The sequence below is a fragment of the Aythya marila genome, assembly GCF_965140915.1.
Source record: "Aythya marila genome assembly, chromosome: 1".
NCBI classification, from domain to species: Eukaryota; Metazoa; Chordata; class Aves; order Anseriformes; family Anatidae; genus Aythya; species Aythya marila.
In genome coordinates, this window is record NC_139042.1 from 148,698,841 (window position 1) to 148,718,464 (window position 19,624).

The following is a 19,624-nucleotide window of genomic DNA, read 5'->3' on the forward strand; positions in this document are numbered from 1 at the left end:
TAGAAGAATGCTGATATTAAAAATTAACCTCTTCTTATTTGAAGTGCATGGCTGTTTTATTGAATAACCCTTGTACTTCCAGGACGTTAAGGTGGAATTTAGGGAGGAAGCAATAAGAAAATTACTCTGTTTCAGATATGTGCACTTAGGTTCTGCACCTAAAAACTGCAGATTTCCAAGGTTCTGAGTTACTTATCAGTAGAGTTAGGTGTACAGATATAAGTATAGGTATTTATCAATTCAGTCTAAGTATCAGTTCAATTCTCTGAAGAGCTGGGCTAATGCAAGAAGTTTTGTTTTTATACCTCCCTCATGATAATTTCAAGGCATTATCATCTGGCAACTCTTCTGTTAGAATGGCTGCCATCATTCATTACTGCTACCATAATTATAGCAGCGGTCTGATCCAGACTTTTCTCCATCAGGGTGTTGAGGTGAGGTTTCTCTTAAAAACATTCTTTCTTGGTCTGTGTTGAGATTAAAAAAAAAGATGTAGCTACTTTGAGGTTAGGTGGACTGGTATGGGCACTTCTAAAAAGATCCTGCACAGTCTGCTTCACAGTCTGCACTAATCAGGACTGCAAGACTGGTACTTATATAGCTATTCACTGACGTGCAATTGCTAGTACACAGCGCAATCACTGCCCAACCCAGAAAAATTGGATGCAGTTGCATGTGCTGTGCGTTTGTTAGAGGAGAACTGTCCTTGAAACCTGGTTCAAACATGATTCACTCTCAAAGGAATCAAAGTCCTAGTTCAGGTAAGGTAGCTTCCAAATACAGAACTTTAATAGTAACTTTTAAAGGCCCCTCTGTCTTAATTTACATTTTCTTCTGATCCATCATTATTACCTCTTTTTGGAAAAAAAATTTCTATCTTGCTTGATACAGTTTTCTCTTACTGCTAATTCTTGCCTTCATTTCTTCTGCACACAATTCTTATGTACAAAGACTGCTTTTAAAATAAATACACTACAGTATTGACTGCTTTAATTGAATAATGGAGATATCAAAGCTCAGACAATGGCTTTTTTTTTTTTCCCCCATCATTTTTGCCTTCAGAAATACTGAAACCTTTTGAGCAGAGTTTCTATAAAATTCAAAAGAGTAAAACTCTCAAATAATTTTCCTAAATCAAAAATATTTTGCAATTCTGAAAAAATAATACCTTCAAAAGTTAATTAACACAATATTGACCGAGATCTAACAAATAGCCTACTTACAGAGAAGTCACTGACTTCAGGGAAGTTAACCTGTTGGGAATATTGATAGAAACAGGGCTAGGAAAAGAGCATGCAAGGCAAGTGGGCTCTACTCTGAGGCAACTCCTGGTTTATTGCCTCATCTCTGTGTTAGTATTGGCAGAATGTTGTGGAGAATGAAAAGAAATTGCTTAGTAGGCTTTACCACTTTACTGAGAGGATGGGAAGAAAGTTGTGTGAAAGTGGAATGTGTGGGGAATTAGAGTGACAGCACACTGTTTTGTCACTGGCAGATGTCTGCTGGGCTTTACCATTTTATTCGGGTGGTACAGTTCAGTAGTTATGACACATCCAGGAAGAAAAACAGAAAATGGGAGCTGGAAGCCTGGAGAAAATTGAATGATGATGACTCAGAACTTACACCCCGAAGTAAAATGAAGATTGAAACACCACACCAATTTGCTTAGCAGAGTAATCTGAAGCACACATGAAGAAATGAGCTTCCGATTTATTGAAGCTTTGCACCGATCTTCAGATGAAAGGGGTAATATTAGAAAGCTAGAGTTAAGGTGAAAGGCAAGGATGATTGCAGATAAATTGCAATCTGAGCTTATGTTTTTACTGCCATTCTCTTTTCAGTAAGCTCTTTTTGTTCCATGTGTCGTCAGCCCTGCATCTGCTTCTGCTGAAATCCAAGGAAAAGTCTTTCAGTGCCTAGAAGTGTTATGGTTTGCTTGTTTGGGTAGGAGAATTGGTCTCCTGTAGCCTATGAACCTTGTGCTATATACTTGCAATAGGCAGTGGGGCCTTCTGGGGTGATCTACTTAACTTGCCATGAAGTTTTATGTAACTGTTACAGTGTTGTTTAAAAAAGGTTTCAGGGATTCTCTGCAGTAGTATGGCATACATTAACTTCTGACTTGAAAGCAGTAGCCAATTTTTATCCATTATGTAAACAGATACATTTTTACTGTATTTACTGAACTGTCTTTCTATGTGTGATAAACTATTACCTGAAATTTGTTACCTTCACTGTAATGTGGCATTTTGCTTAACATTTTAACACTTCTAGTGGTTGAGTTATATAAGGGTAAGTGTCTAAAAAAGTAGTACTTGGATGGATCTGAATGGTTACCTTAATGAGTGGATTTTAAAACATTTGAAAGGTGAATAAACATCATTGCCTCATTTTCACACATGGTGAAAGTAAGACAAATACAGATAAAACACTTTGGTCAAGGTTTTTTAAGTTAGCTAGTGCTAGAGCTAGAAATAGCTATGGCCCTCCCATCTGCTTTATTTTTTATCTGCTGCCTATCTAGAGGAGTGCTGTCCTCTGAAGTATAAAAGGTGAGAGACAGCTTACACCAACTAGGCATTTAGTATTCAGAATTCCTACTTCTGGATTCATGGATTGCATAGAAAGGGACTATGTTCACTGTAATAGTATACTCCTGGACATTTCAACATCTCACTGCTTATTGTTATGGGCGCAAAATTGATAAATATTTTTTCTGTACTTACAAGAAATTGGTTAGCAACAAAAAGATCATCTAATGTAGCATATGAAGAAGTCAAGTGAATGCAGGTTTTATACTGGAAGTAATCTGTGTCCAGAAATCTTTTGAACTTTACATAGCAGTTACTCCCGAGTCTTGAAAGACCATATGGTTATTTATTTATTTAGTGTCACTAGAGAAATTCAGGTCCTTTTGCTAAGTTCATGCTAAAGAAACTCTAATTCAGTCTCTCCCAGGTGATGGTGTTGTAAGAGGCACGTTGTCCCTTATCTTGTTAAACCATAGTCTCAAAACTCATTGAATATTGTGCAGCATTAGTAAGTAATGTACAGTAAGCCTTTATTTCATATATTTATATGTCATAGAGAAAGACAATACCAGTGGTCTCCTATGTGGATCATCAAGAGGGCAGTGGATACATAACACCTCCACTGATGACTGTGGTCACACAGGGTCAATGAGTCCAACAGAGTGTCTCTGAAAAACAGTCCCAATATACTGATGTTCGAGAAGGAAAGGTAGTACAGGTAACACCAGATACTGCCTGCCACATGTCACTGGAAGCAAAGAACATGTTGTTTCCTTTACTAATACCTGGCAGCACTGAAGTCTGTTTATCAGCAGCCACTTGGCAATGAAAACTGTGCCCGGTCAGTGCTTTGCTGCTGCCCTTCAGAGCTTCTGCCCTGGAATTTCTGCAGCCTACGGGAATTAGGTGATTTCCATTGCTGCAATGGCAGCAGAAGGAGGCTCTTGATGCTTTTGAAATGTTTGAAGAAAAGGAGAGGAGGATTCTTAGTGTCTGTTCTCCATTGTTTGTGGTGGTGGAGCCTAACGTATACTAGGCTAAGTTGGCCATTTACTCATACCATTTGCTCAGCACTTTGGGAGCTTGATGCTGTTTGTTTCTGTGTGCATTTAGGTGCACTTTGGCCTACTTGTAGTGTAAAAGCCCAAGCTTATTGTTGTCCATTAAAATGATCAGTTGTACTGGTGATTCCTGTCTGACTCTAAGCTTCCAGTGTTGATGTTGGCTTAACAAGCTTTACATTCTCTTTCTCTCTTCTAAAAAATATAAAGAGCTCATGTTTCAAATAAATCTCCCAAATTGTACACTATTTAACATCTGACTGTTGAGGTTTTAAGCTGCTGAATGCTCGCATAATGCATTTTAGAAAGTGACTTTGAGTTATGAGGTTATGAGTTACACAACAACATGATGTCAGCCTTCTGACTGGAGTCATGGTATTTAGCAATGCTGCTTGGACAGGAAAGTTCACACACAGAAGCCTGTCCAACAGTTCTAAGAATTTTATATCTTTTGAAGTATTCAATGTATTTCTTTACGTGTTAAAGCACTGGCCTTCCAAACCCTTGTTTTTGTTTTCCAGTAATCTCAGTGAACTTGGGGTCATTGGATTGCTTGCTTTCTCACTGGCTGCACTGAAATCAAACAGCCATCAGCTAAATTACTAGAGTTCAAGCGTGTCTAAAATGAATTCAAAGCAGTGCTTTAAAATAGCATTATGGCTCCTCTTTCTGCATGGCATGAGGATACAATGTAAACTGAAGAAGTAGAGGTGGTTCAGATAAAAGGTGTATTTTCTCTACTGACTCAAAATAAGAAGAATGTGACTTTCAGATTTCAACTGCCTGACTCAAAATAAGGACAATGTGACTTTCAGATTTCAACTGCCTATTTCAGCTGTAATATTTCTGTGAGTGTAGTTGTTTCACTAAACAAATAAAAAAAAATAAAAATATCTACTGTTGATACAGAATTAGGTCTTAGTTTTTCTAGCTATCTTTTTCCATCTGTTGAAACTGTACAGAACCAGCAAAATGAATACTTTAACAAAATCTTATAAATCTTTTAAATCTATACTGGCAATATAGCAGTAATATACTATCAGTTCCTTTGTCTGAAAAAAAAAAAAGTCAAGTCAAGGACAGTTAGGATGGACTTAACCAACAAAATCGTATTTATCTGTTTAGGTTGTTCAGTTTTCCCAATGGTTTTTGGAGTGCTCATCATCCAGTGTGGGGAAAGCAGGAAGAAAGAGCAAATTGTCACACAAAGTGGATTTTTTTTTTTTTTTTAATCAAGTTACTGTCCATTACCAGCAAAACTTGGTATATGAAAAACATTTTATTCTTATAGCTGCTGTTGAGAAATGCACTGGTAGTCTCTGCTAATATCTACACAATAAAATTACTTGAATGAATTCACATCTGATTGGTAGTTTCAGTAGACATTCCATGAATGGATAAGCCTAGTTGATGTTGTCACTACTGAAGATAGAAAGTTACTTATTCCAGCTAAAGGCTTAGAGTGTAACTCTGAGAGTTTACACAATGACAGCACACTATGAATTTTTGTGAACAACCATTGGGCTTTTCTCTACCAAATTGCATCAGATGAATTACATAGCTGAAAAGGAAAATTAAAATTTTTTTTATATATTATTTCTTGTATTGTTTATCATGTATTCATCTAAAATCAGATCTCTAGACCAAGAGATTTCAATCAGTTAAAATTTTAAATGATTTTGCACTGAATTATTTTTATCACCAGCCACTTGGCAATGAAAACTGTTCCTGGTCAGTGCTTGCTGATGCCCTGCACAGTGTCTGGCATTTCTGCAACTCAGAAATGAGGTAATTTCTGTTGCTACAATGACAGCAGGAAGAGGCTCATGACACTTTGGAAGGGTGTTTAGGTTTGAATAAAATTAGAGGAAGATTTGGTTGCTTTTGATTCCAGCTCTCTTGTCAAAAATGCTTTGTTAGTTCAGGTAAGATAGAGCATATTTCCCCTATATAAAGGGACACTACTATGTGACTGTATCTCTAGGTTAAATTCACTGACATTTGTATTCTGTTTTGAACATACAGAGCATGAGCAGAAATTTTATAATTACTTTGCAAAATGGATCCTTGCCATTTCCAATTGTATGTGCAATTAATAGACCAAAAACCTTATAAATGCTCGGATAAACAGGTAATTTCCTGAGAAATTGTGAGATATAATATATTTATCTGAGTACAACAATCAAATACTTCTGCGATAAGCACTCTAGAAGAGTTTATGAGGAAAATATTAATTGTTTTATCTGTACTATTTGGATCCTGGAAATCACTAGGGCACAAGACCAGCCATTACCTAATGAAAACATAATAAATATTTGAATGGTTCTCCCGAGAATCACGCATCCTCTGTAACTATGAACACATTTATTTTTATTTTTTATTAAAAAGACTGTAGTCCTTTAATGACAGGCTATAACATTAAACTGATTTGCCTGTGGACATGTAAAGTGACAAAATTAAGGCTAACATCTCCTGATTTTAAGGGATTCATAGGACCAGTTTCAGTCATTAACTTTTTCATTAAACTCTTCTGTTTGAGTTACAGCAGATATTAAAAAATGCATTTAATTCATTCACTCCTGCATTAGTTATGGTTACACAAGCAAATACCTTTTCATAAAAAAAGGTGGATTCTCCTAGTCCTTATGCTACACTGTATATAGAATTACTGTAATAAATTTAGATGCTGTCAGATGCTGTCACTGAAGTGGAAACTAAGTCTAAGTCAGAAGTATGTGGAATTCCAAAATATGACCTCTTGTGAACATAAATCCTAAAGAATTTTGTAAGATTTAATTATAGTTTTCAGTTTAGAAGACAAAGCAAACAACAAAATATGAATTATCTCCAAGTTCATGTAATAATAATTGTTTTTCTCATGTTCATTCCCATACTGTTTGTGATCCACATTCAGTCTTTGGCATCTTGGAAATGAGGTTAGTAGAAAGGTAGCATTTATTGTCCCTATTAACCACAGTCAGTTCCAGAATGCCTCTTAGAATATTTATTCAGATTCAGCCTTCATTATTTTTAGCTCACTTGGGAAATTATTAGCTTTCATCTGATGCTTCACGTACTTATGCTAGAAATAAGAAGATTTCATACTAAGCGTATTAGTATGTTTCACGTCAGAGAGGAAGCTAAGTCATTATGCCAATTCTTATTTTAAAGGGCTTTTAATAGTGATAGCTTTTTCACAAGCATTCAATAAGGTCCATAAGCAAAATTTAAAGAAGTGGCTAAGGACCCTGACTCCTATTTCCAAAGACACTGAAGAGATCAAAAACACAGGTATTTGCCTAGGAGGAGTCTAAAAAAAATTGTCTAGGGCCATCTATTACAGGTTTTTGTGGAAGTTAGACACAATTTCCCTTGAAAATCTCTCAAGTGTCCATTTGCATCTTGAGTGCCTAAAAAACATTGAAAATCTGCTTCATCTGCCTTTGGAAGCCTCCAAGGTCTCACTGACTTTTCATGAGACTCGCACTCATTTTTGAAAATAGATCAACACTTCTAAAAAGTTAGGCCTTAATCTTTTAGATGTATGCACCTAGCTGCCACAAAACCCACACCAATTTAGGCATCTCAGCAAGCACTAATACATGAAGAACTGGTATTTTTTAATAATTTATGCCATGCATGAATGGTAAACGAACTTTAAAATTACACTATGATCCTCTCATGCTGATTTGAAAGAATGTTAAATATAAGTTTTTGTGTGTGTGTGTATTTGCCCTCTTCCCATCAGGCACAAGGAGTGTCTATTGATCACATAAGAAAAACCCTATTTGTTATATTATATACAGAGGGGAAAATATCAAAAGTTCAACTGGTAGTTCCTAGGAAAACAGATGACTGGTTTGAATACAGTCAAGGGAAAATATTTGTGGTGCAATGGTGCTTATGGCCAAAAGACTTAGGAAAATCAATGATCAATGTTTCCTTTAGTGAACATGGATAATTCCTCAAATTAACTCACACTATCCTCAATGCATTGAGCCAAAGCCAATTAAGTCAGCAGATACCCTTGAGTTAGTATACATTGATTCTTGACTGTGGATTGTGAAGTGAAGAAAACCCTGGACAAGGCCAGCCTAGATTATTAGCATCACATACTAAATAAAATAAATAAATAAAAATAAAAAAGGTTTCTTAAATTTAAAAAATATATATATTTTATTTTTGAAGATCCATTTCCCCAAACCAACATCTGGACTTGGACATCAGAATTTTGGAAACAATGTATGAGTAAGTTGTCACTATTTTTTCCCTCTTTGATAATGTATTTCTTCCTTTATTATACTATATAACACCTTTTCCTTGACAAGTTCTTTTCTCTGTGAACTGCAAATATACACTTTTTAGATACTATATCTCTGAAACAAACAAACAAACAAACAAAAAACAAACAAACTGGGGCACTCCCACCTATTTCATAATTCAAAGACAGTTCAGTTAACTCATTTGGTGATTTGATTCTTTTTTCGTTTAATTTATTTATTTATTTATTTATTTATTTATGGTTATTTGATTCTATTTGTCCAAAGAAGGGCTAAGGCCTAAGGCTTACTAAGGGCCTAGAGGGGGCCCTTATGAGGAGTGGCTGAGGTCACTTGGCCTGTTCAGCCTGGAAAAGAGGTGGCTGAGGGGAGACCTCATCGCAGTCTACAGCTTCCTCACGAGGGGGAGTGGAGGGGCAGGCGCTGATCTATTCTCTTTAGTGACCAGTGACAGGACCCGTGGGAATGGTGTCAAGCTGAGGCATGGGAGGGTCAGGCTGGATATCAGGAAGAGGTTCTTCACTGAGAAGGTTGTTGTGCACTGGAACAAGCTCCCCAGGGAAGAAGTCACTGCACCAAGCCTGTTGGAGCTTAAAAAGTGTTTGGACTGTGCTTTTAGTCATGTGGTCTGAAGTTTTGGGTAGAACTGTATGGTGTCAGGAGTTGGACTTGACAATCCTTATGGGTCCCTTCCAGCTCAGGATATTCTATGATTCTATGGTTCTTGATTGGGGCTTAATGTCTAATTTATTCAAAAATATCAGAGTATAAGTTTATATTTAAAAGGAGCAGCAGACAATAATAATAATATCACCACTTATAATTTCTGCTCATTTTATTAGGCTTCATCTTGATGATAATAGGAAATAGTTGTCTCTTACAGTATCAACTGCTACTGCTTTCAAAAACTAAAGTACAGTGACTATGTAATAAAATTATAGTAGATCACTTAAAGCCACTGGAAGTAGTTGTAGAATTTTATTCCATTGTTTGTAAAAAGAAAAGTAAGAGTCAAATTACATTAAAATATATTCCTACTGTTTTTTGAAATATTATACTGTTTAGACCCCTACACTTTCTGAAATAATTGTATCTTGGTATAGCTATATTTTCTATTGTATCTAATTCCTTACATAAAGGCAGAATTTTAGAAGTGTATGGAAAACATTCATACGAGTATTTCATTACAAGATCAACCTTCATGATTTTTAGATCTGGAAGTCCTGTTCACATAATTGCGAAGTGAGAGAACAATGTGGAAACACTATCTTCATTTCTACTCATTTTCCCTCAAGCCAGACTAACTGGTACAATGCATATTATTAAGGCTAACCTGAAATAAATTAAATTGTATACCTATTTTTTCATACCAAATATAAATCATCCTCTCTGTTTGTTTATTTGTTTTTGTCCTGTTCTCTGAATGTCTTAAAATAATACAAGTTGACAGTTTCTCAAGATCTAAACAACCTGAAGTACAACTCCTACCCTCATTGCTAGTTTGGAAATTTTAACTTTAAAGGTCATGGAATGCAATTATCTCTGGAGTGATTCTATACTGTTCTTCTGTTGCCTTGGATGAAGAGAGTAACTCAAGCAAGAAAGGTAGAAGAACGTTCGTGTTCTTAATTCAACTCGGTGGATGTCTAACTTACTTAGGCAAAGTTCTATCTTATTAATTTCAGTCATGTATTTTCTTTTATAGCTAAGCTCAATATGTCATCAGTAGCTATTGTTTAAATCTTCAGATTGCTTTATCACTGAGAATCTCAAAACAGTACTTGAACACCATTCTGTGTTCTTTCTCCATCATGGTACTTTATGGCACAGCACTCTAATGGAGAAATTGCACCATTAAAGACCTACAGTTTTCATGTTTAGATGTCACTCTAGGTTTTAAATATTATTATTGTCTGAATGTCTTAGAAAACTGCTAGGCCACATATATGCACAGGACAAAGAATGGATTAGTGTGAATAGGCTGTGATAGGCTTTTCCTTTTTACTGTATCAGAGTAGAGTACAGTCTCCAGCAGAATTCACACTTAGTCAAATTAATGACTTGGTAGTTCTTAAAGGAGGCCAAAGGTGCAAGCCTAACCTGTGTTACCTTCATGAAGTACATTCTGTGTCACTGCTGAATTTTATTATATCATGGTAGCTAAAATGAGCTTGGGATTTGCTTTGATCTAAAATCTGGTCCATATGAGTATACCCCTATCTCCACTTCAGAGTTTGGTGATGTGTGGCTTTAAATAGATTAATTCCACCAAATGTAGGCTCTTAATGGAGGGTCCTTATTCAGTTAACTAATTTAAGGATGCAGTTACTATAGCTCATTTACTTAATTTAGCAGAGAAGAACAGGTATGTTCTATGGCATATCTATAACTTACAGAAAGCTCTGAAAGTTTCAAACTCCTTTCACAGACTAGAATAGGCTTGAGTGGGTTCCTAACTCTGATATCTAATTTAAAAGCCTAAAAGCAGATGGAGTGAATGTGAACCAGGATCTCCTCATGTGTATTGGACCAAGCTCTTGATCCCTCAAAAAAAATCTTGATCCCTCAAAAATTTTCAGTCTGTATGTTGATAAATGACAATTAAATGTTTGTCACCAACTGTCTAGAAAGAACTAAATTTAAAATAAACTTCTGTCTGAAAAGTGAAAGAAACAATACAATCATCAATATAAAATACAAATGAGAGGTTTTCTAATTCCTTTGTCCTTCTCCATATGAATCACAGAGGAATAACATCACCTATTCTTGCTACATTTCTATCCTCCCTTTAAAAGCAAAAAAAAAAAAAAAGTCAGAAGGAACTTCATTTTGCTGAATGTAAAAATGTAAATAGGGTCATAATGCAAATGGTTTCGGCAATATCTCTGTTTTCATTCGGTGCCCATTGCTTTAGTGTATAATGCCATAAGCAATTAGAAAAAAAAAAAAAAAAAAAAAAAAAAAACAACAACAACAACAAAAAAAAACAACATAAGTGTTCTAAAATCAAGTATGGATGGTGTTTTTGTGTTTAATCTTAGCTATATATTTCAGGAATAAACATGTCTTTTATTCAGGGCATGTATTTGCCAATAATACATCTGATTAAACTAGGAAAATTAGACATACTATCAGTAGCTTGCTCCCAAATTACACAAGAAGAAATTAGATACATTTTCAGTAGCTTGCTCTCAAATCTCTTCAGTCTATGAGTCACCAGATTCTTCCTGCCAAACTAAATATGTCTGTGAAAGGCTGGAAACTTTAATGGAAAGAAACATAAAACTTGAAATACGTAGGAAAAACTAAGTTTTTTCATGGAAGACCTGTTGACTAGTAATTCAGGAATTCAGGGGATGTAGAAACAAATTATTACATCTTACTTGACTACGGAAGTTTCAAGGTATAAAGTGTATTCATTTTAAACTTGCAATGTTAACCTGAAATAGATGTCCTTATTAGCTTTCATGTAACCTAAAGTAATCAATGAAGAGTTACAAAAAGAAGCTATAAAAATTTCATTGTAATAGTAGAAGCTTTTATCCAGTCATTTTTAGGTGTCTGAGCTAAAAGAAATCTTCAGTATAGTTAATGCAAGTCTGAAAAAATCTCTTTAAAAATATTATTTTAAATACTGACTTGTGAAATACAGAGTTTGTGAGTGTAATTTAAGATTTTGTCCATTGCCTTAGTAGGAGATGGCTGTTAATGAAAATTCAGATGAAGTCAAAACAATTTTCAGTGGTATTTACTTTCCTTAGAAGCTGCTGTTTATAGTGGCTGGGGTGTTACTTTGGAGATAGAAATAGTTACTAGGTATTGTTAGAATATTTATTTTCTGAAATAAAACCATTTTGTTCACAGAGCTGAGCTGAATCAGAATGGTCTGAGCCAACCCCTTCTTTTTTCTGCTTACTCAGCCTTGTACACATTTCTTTTCATCACACAAAAACACAATATAAACAAATATTTGTATACCAAAAAAGTCATATAGTTTCAGATTTGGGTGTGGGCCATAGGTTTCTAAAGGTAGTGCTTTAACAGGACACTCATTCCCTACTTCTACAGCTTTATGGGAACATAAGGAAATGAAAAGGTCTGCTGTTTGCAGATAGCAAACCCCACAGCATTCTCTTACTCCACAACAATTGCATTTCATAGACGGGAAATCTGAGATCACAGCTGAATTTCAAAAATAAGATTGTAAATAGATAAATGTGCCGTAGACTCAGAAATAAGAAAGATGAGCCCTAACAGGTATAACTTTGTGTTGTTTCTATGATATATGGAAGCTGATCAGTTTTAATTAGGAAAAGATTTGGTGTGAGGTAAGCAAACAACTTACATGCTGTCTTTTAAGAGCAAGAACATTGAAAACACATTAAAGCTGACTGTACATTGGATTCAATCAGAAAATACAGCAAGTGTCTAAGACTTGTGTCTGCTTCAGATTTTGTAGGAATTTAAGTTTACTAAAGGAATTCAAAGCAGTTCTCTAAGGAATTCCAAAACACTTTTCCAGGAATTGGCATTGGAGAGGCAATCAGAAATTTAACCTACAAATCGCTCGGATAAAATTGACAAGATAAGCTCACCTGTGTAATTTGTTTAATTCTTAACGATGCTGAAACAAATATAGCATTTCAATTTTCTTACTTTTTGCTTATAGTAAGAAAAGCAATATATACTATTATTCTGAAACTTGTGTGTTAGGCAGTGTCTAAGGTGCCTTTTGATTGAAGTAAGCAACTTTTACTGACAGTGACAATGTAGAATTTTCTATAAGTTGGTTACATAAGGGTCAGCATACATTGTGCCTCTTCAAAGGCTATGGATGTGTTAAAATTCTTGTTTTCAGAACCTCATTTACTAAAGCAAACATGAAATGTGTCTGTCAGTTAAACAAACGACCAAGTACTTGGGCTGTATCTTGTGCAGTAACTTTACATGAAACATAACAGCAAAAAAAAAAGAAAAAAAAAAAAGTATGAAGTGAAGGCCTTTTCTTCCTCTTGACATGGAAGATCCTGCAGTTATTAACAGGGATAAATTAACATAAAATCTTCAACTAGCATACATCTGTAGTATTGCTTTCTTTAGTCTAAATTTTTAGAATGAGAAATTAATTAACCATTGGTTACTGCTTTCATGTGTTGTCATATTTTTCATCAAGTTAAGCTTGTAACATGTGGAACTGTTGACATTTGGGTACGGTTTTATAAATAAGTTCAGGGGCATCTTTTTTCAGCAAAGCTCTGAAATGAAAATGGCTTTAAGTCTCTACTTCATTTTCGGTGATGTGAGAGAGTTTGGAACAGATGTATAAAAGCTGAAGTGCTGAATAAGCTTTAGAGAAATGGCTGTATGAACTTCCTTCTTTGAATGAGTACTCTGTATAGATTGCCCTAGATGCTGAAGTAGTTAATGCAAAAGGTTTTAATTAAGAGACTGTGGTTCTGGTAAAGTGAATAATTTGCTTCGTGACAGTTCCTGCTGTTGATCAAATATTGAAAATGTGTTATTAATACCAGGACAAATGAAGAGGTCCATATGAAAAGGTTTTGGCCAATTACATAAAGTATATGCCAGAATTGGAGTCAGTGAAGGGTTTTTCTTGGTATTTAAGATTCAGTGGAAAAGTAAGAGGGGCAGCTATGCCAAGAATTAATGCTGATCTTGCCAAGTGCTTCTTTGAGTGACTTTATCCAACATGAGACTAAACATTGTATTAAATATGCATATAGCTAACAGCAGTTAAGGAATCAAATGTCAAATAACAGCTTTCTGCTATTTGAGACCAAATTTGAAACTTGGTCTACTGCATAGATAAACACAAACGTCATAAAATGCATTAGCATCTCCTATGTCTAACAGCTAATAAGGATACGTAAATTTAATGTCTGGAGGACCTGTACTTATTTGGTTTGGTAGTAGGGACTTCTTGCTTCAGTATGAAATTTTGATCAATGGTTTGCTTCCGCTCAGTTCATTTAATATTATTACTGCAGTCCCCTAATGAAATCCTTGGGGACTAGAGAAGAACCAGCTGTAGAGGAAACCTGAATGTAGAGACTAACTTTTGTCTGTTTTGGAGGCTAAATATTCCCAGACTCCCTCTCTGAGGTATGGAAAGAGTAGGTGGAACCTCTCTCTCTGTTGTTACAGGGGTTGCTTAAGATTAACGCTTCCTAGCCTTTCTTAATGCAGTAAAAAAGGACAAAATTCTTTTAAAGACTGGCATATTTCCCAAGAATTTCCTCAATTTTACAGGGGGGAAAAAAGCAAACATGTCAGTTATTTGACTATACAGCGATTATCACTCTGGATGCCACAGCCACAGACTTGTGTCAATAACCGTGCCTGTATTTCTGGTTCCTTGAGCAGTTACCCTCTGGACCTGGCTAAAGCCAGCCTTAGTTCCTTTCCAGACTACAGCTTTCCTGTAAGACATAAAGAACCTGGGGATAAAAATTGAGGAATACATCGAAGTCTTCCATGTTCACAAGATTTGGACATGGATGGGGCACATAGCCAGATTAAGGAACTTAAAAACATTCTCAGATCTTCCTGCGTGAACATGGCCAGGATGATTAGCATTTCTTTGCAGAGTTTTGTAAGACTGTCACTGAAACTGTAGACTATGTCTACTGCAACTTTTCAGCACTCCACTTCTGGGCTGGTAATATTAACATTCCTTTCAATCAGGGACACACAGAGGAGCTAATGACTCATAGTTCCTACAGGTATGGAGTAGTTAAAGAACTGAGTGCCATGCCATCTCTTGTAATTACAATGATAGGTTTGACAAGCCTAGAAACTTTAATAACATCTTAAAAGCAGACTTCCCAACATAAACAAGAAGTAGTTAAAGGGAAATGGAAGAAGCAACAAGATTGCCTGTTGCTAGGCCCCTTATTTCCTCCTCTGTAAGGCAGCAGTTCCTCTATAGATATGTTAGTTCTACAAAGCAGTAAGATTCCACAACGACTCTAATTGCTCAAAGTTATGTTCACTGTCTTTTCCTGATTTCTGATTATTATAACTGAGTACTTTTATGCTGCTCACAGTTGGGAATATCCCCAAGGATGCTGCACAGTTATGATTGTCTTAGTGTTACTAATAAGTAGTAAAAATATGTCCAGGTTCATCCTCAAAGCAGTTGACACTGTGAGCCTTATTCTTATTCCAGAAAAGCCTGTGTCTTTTATGAGATTCGTACTTGTATGTATGGAAGCATGTGCCAGGTTATTCTTCACAATCTGAAGAGTATCAGAGGAACTAGATGGTGTCAGGTATCTAAATTCAGCTCTTCCTTTTCTATGCAAGTAGTGCTTCAGGGGATGCTCTTTAAGCCCAAACTGTTTTTTTTTTCATTTTTTAACATTTTTTTTTTAATTCATGAAATTGATACTCTGTCCAATTGCTTCAAATAACTATTGCTATCTAAGCTGGCCTTTAGAAATTAAAATGATGAAAAATATCCAAAGAAATAAGAAATCTAATTCTTTATTGGCATTCACATATACTGTTAGCTAAAGTAGTATCCATTTAGGGGGAAAGGAAAATGCATATTTTCAAAGGAGAAATAACTGGATAAAAAAAAGAATACAGCATTTGCTCCTTAGAGCTAACTACACTTACTGTCTTTTCTCAGGAAACAACATGAGCTAGAATGAATGACTGTCTATCAAATTCAACTTGTATGAAGAAAAAATATCTTTTAACCTCTTTTTTGATTAACATATAAAGTAAATTCTTGTGATAAGACTAGACTACTCAAGCAAAATTTGACCCCTTCCTGAGCTATCTTTTCTGTATGTTTTCTGTAATCTGTACTTTCAGTTTTTCCTGTAATCTGTACTTTCAGTTTTTCCTACACTCTTTGCCTTCAGCATTTTTATTTTTATTTTTTTTGTAATAACATGTTAATGCCTTTCTAGGCATTAACATTCAAATGAACATGGCAGGCATCCCACTTTGTTTCATGACTGTTAAATCCAGTTTTTGATATTGAAGGAGCATTAACTGAGAAGAGTTGTGTCTAAGAGTAGCCACTTGTTTTCTTTTGGAGGTTCAGCTGCAAGGAACAGCAAGCTGTGGCCAGGATCCCTGTTGGTTGGCTTTTCCTAACATAAGCTAGTGCATGGGAACTTTAATGACAGAAGTTCTACTAGAGAGATGTTGCTAGATAGGTGGCAACAAAACTTCTCTTCACTGGTGAATCCTGTGAGGGGGAAGAAGCTGTCCAAGAAATAGCCAGTGCTGGCTGGAGTTAATTGTGACCAAGAGAAAAAGCAGATGTTCTGTTTTGGGTTTTCTGCAGTGTCCTCCCCTAAATACTCCTTGCTAGTCCCTTAAAAAATACTCCTTGCTAGTCCACCATAAAAAACAGGAGTGATAGAAACAGCTTTTGACTTCCAGTTGAAGTCAATAATTGTCTTTGTGTTTGGGAGGCAGCTGGGGCATCTTTTCAAAATCTGTGAAGAATTTCCTAGCTAGGAAAGTTAGTTTTCATGGGCAGAGTAGACTATATAAAGAAAAAAAAATCTTTTAATCCTAGCACTAGATGTAGTCTTGTGGTTGTGGAGTACAGAGTTTCAACATAACGTAACACAATTAATTCTTCTCTGTTTCCACCCACAACTCCCAAAGAATAGTCAGAAGCTTTGACCTTGAATCTGAACCAGGAGTTCCACCTCACCCAAAAGGTATTCTTTATGTTTGGAGTCTCTAGTGAAGAAAACCTTCTCTCACAGCTATTTCCTGAGTGAGTTAAAGGCAAACATAACCATTGATTATACTTTATATAAAGGAACAAGAGAATGAGAATAGAAGGCTTAAAATGCAATTTAAATTGACATGCACTTCACTGTAAAAGAAAAAGGTTCACTGGATTTTTACTTCTACAAATGATGTAGTCTTTTTTAAAGTATCATGAAACAGAGAAACATTTATAGCTTCCAGTAATATGTTGTATATGGAGTATATTTGGTTAAAAAACTTGCTATCCTCACAACAGTGTTACTGGACTTACTTTTCTATAGTTCTATATTTTAGATTAAGATTTAACAAATAAGAGGATAAAGGCTAAAACAGATTAAATGACTACTTTGTGAATCAGAAGTAGAGTCAGGCATGAGGCACACATTACTTAGCACCCAACAACTTTGCATTAACTTCATAAAATTCCCATGGAATCTTGTGATTGTATTCTGTTAAATACAAGACTTTCCTAAAACACGGTGGTCATTCATTTGTAAAATCTTCCATAGGCATCCGTACCAAATAAGGTAAAACTTCTTGGTGTCAACGATTGTATTAATTTCAATTGAAAACTCAGAAGGTAGGCACACACCACAGAAAACTAGAGTGCCTTTACTGATGCCAAACAAAACTCAGCATTGGAGGGGTTATGAACTCCTTTAAAACTTCAGAAACCCACCTTCTTTCAAGTAAGGGTCATCTAGCTCAGGGAATGTAGAGATGTGAAACAAGTTGTGTAAGTTTAGAACAACTGAGTTTGAAAACAAAGAGAGTGTTTGCTGATAATTAACATTTCACAATTTTTCATCTAGAGGAACACAAAGAGTATACAATTGTCAGGTTGTTTGGCAGTGCTGGGCATTTTTGCAGTAAGCAAGTGTGATAGTTCTCTGAACAAGTGGCAAACATTTTGCCAGGAGACAAATAACTGGAAAAACATCTAAGATACATGCACAGTTAAAAAAATGCTCTTCTGTTCTAACAATATATTGTTTCATTGTTTTCTGGTGTAGGAACAAGAAGGGGAGAAGAAAGTCTTCCATTACATTCCTTCTAACTACAAAAAGAAAGTATATGTAGGCTATTCAAATAGCCCATTAGCAGTAACTCAGCTGCTGATAAATGTAACAGATTATGGTGTTCAAATGAACAAATAAAGAACTGGTGAAAAATGTATGTTGCTTTATGAGAGATTCTAGTATATTTGATATTGTGTACAGCATCAGCATGCTAAGTTAAGCAGCACTGAAGAGCAGATGCTGATTTCTGATAGCTAACACATTGAATACAGAAAAGAAGGGTTCTTTAATGAATTACTGTGCATATACAAAACTAAGGCTCCCAGTTTCAAAGGGTAAACTTTAATAGAAAGTCTGAAAAAGAAAGTGAAAAAGTTAGCAACTTGTTTTGTAGAGACTATCTGGATTTTCTGTAAATTGAAGGTCCAAGAATCTGGATTTCCTTAATTCTATTTTTATTGCAAGCAAGGAGAAAAATCTTGAAAGCAATAACTCCATGAGTAGAAATGAATACGGATGGTGTGTGGGGAAACTGATCAGAAAAACAAAAGTGGTATCTTGGAAGGCAAGAATTATTAGGATGAAATGAGGATTGAAAAAGGTGGTGTTTTTTTATTTGTTTGTTTGTTTGTTTTGAAGGGGAACTGAAGTCCTGAAAGACAGATAACTTTGGACAAGAATAACCAGTTATACCATATTGTTAGGAGTAAACACTAGCATCAGAGGCTCTAAAAGCACAAGTTCGTACATGTTTCGAATAAGTATATTCATGAATGAGTTAAATGAATGAGCTACATGTTTCATTAATTGTATGATATATGAATAAAAAATAGCAGATAATTAGAAATAGATTTTCATTATTTATGAATTGTGTACTTCTTGATTTTGATAACACTTGTAAGAAGCTACTAAGAGCTTTGCACAATCTAAAATGCAACAAAGGAAAAGGATTGTGACATTTACTTTCCAAGTATAGGTCTTGCTCCAAAAAGTTATTCAAATACTAATATATCCACACTATTACAGACTTTATCTATCATCTCTAGTGGAATTATTCTTTATTATCTCATCATGAGTGCATTTTACTTCACCTGTGCTTAACTGATATAGAATGTGGATACTTGGATGCAGTATCATTCCACTTACTGCCTTCCAGCTTTTCATTTTTCAAACCAGATGTTGAAGCTTAGTGTGTTTTAATATGATACAATGTGTACTTAAACTGTTTACAAGTCATCTGACATAATAGGTACATGCAGTTCTGCCTCATGAATATCTTGGGTCTAGTGTGTCCTTTTATTCCCTTAATTTCAGTGGCAGGTCAGCAGAAAGCAGTAACATAGCAGGTGGGATAGCAGCAGGTGGGAAGCAGTTAAAAACAATGACATGTCTGAAAAGTAAAATGAATCAAAATCTCATTGAGATTGATCATGACACCTCTGTTCTTTACTGAGTCTTCATTGTCATTGAAGACTTGGGCATCTCTGAGATAGAGGATACTAGTGACACTTGGTAGCTTGGTTTGATAATTCCTATGTTTGCTTAGAGCAGTTACAAACTCTAACGGATTTCATGGAAAAACTTAGGAGTTGAACGAAAAGGTTGACTTACTGAAGTAAAAGCCTCTGTCTCCACATACGAACTGAAGAGCATCAACCAGCTCAGCACCACACAGCGTTTCTGGGCCAGCAGCAACGGAACTGGTTAAGGTAAGCAAACACAGGCCAAGGTAGAAGAAATGAATGTAGGACATAGTATGCATCTTCACCTGCCAAGGAACAAAAGTACTGTGTCAGAGTTTCCCAATAGATTCCTAAAGAAAATTACTCCTGCACCCTTGGGAGTTGAGAATGCATATTTACTGTAATTTGTTAGACAATAAACACAGTATAAGGGTAGGCCTCACCATGAGGTTGCAACTCTACACATTCTAGAATATACATTTTGCAAACTGATGACTTACGTTACTG

The 19,624-nt window shown here is 35.5% G+C and overlaps 1 protein-coding gene across 1 annotated transcript in view; it reads right to left on the reverse strand.

Moving 5' to 3' along the window:
* Positions 1–19,624, reverse strand: part of IGF1 (insulin like growth factor 1) — a gene marked incomplete at both ends in the record, with an annotated part of 52,041 nt that overhangs the window by 28,205 nt on the left and 4,212 nt on the right. Inside the window, one exon of the mRNA XM_082758729.1 lies at positions 19,266–19,422. Coding sequence (XP_082614855.1) covers positions 19,266–19,422 — 157 coding nt within the window. The remainder of the gene's footprint in view (positions 1–19,265; positions 19,423–19,624) is intronic.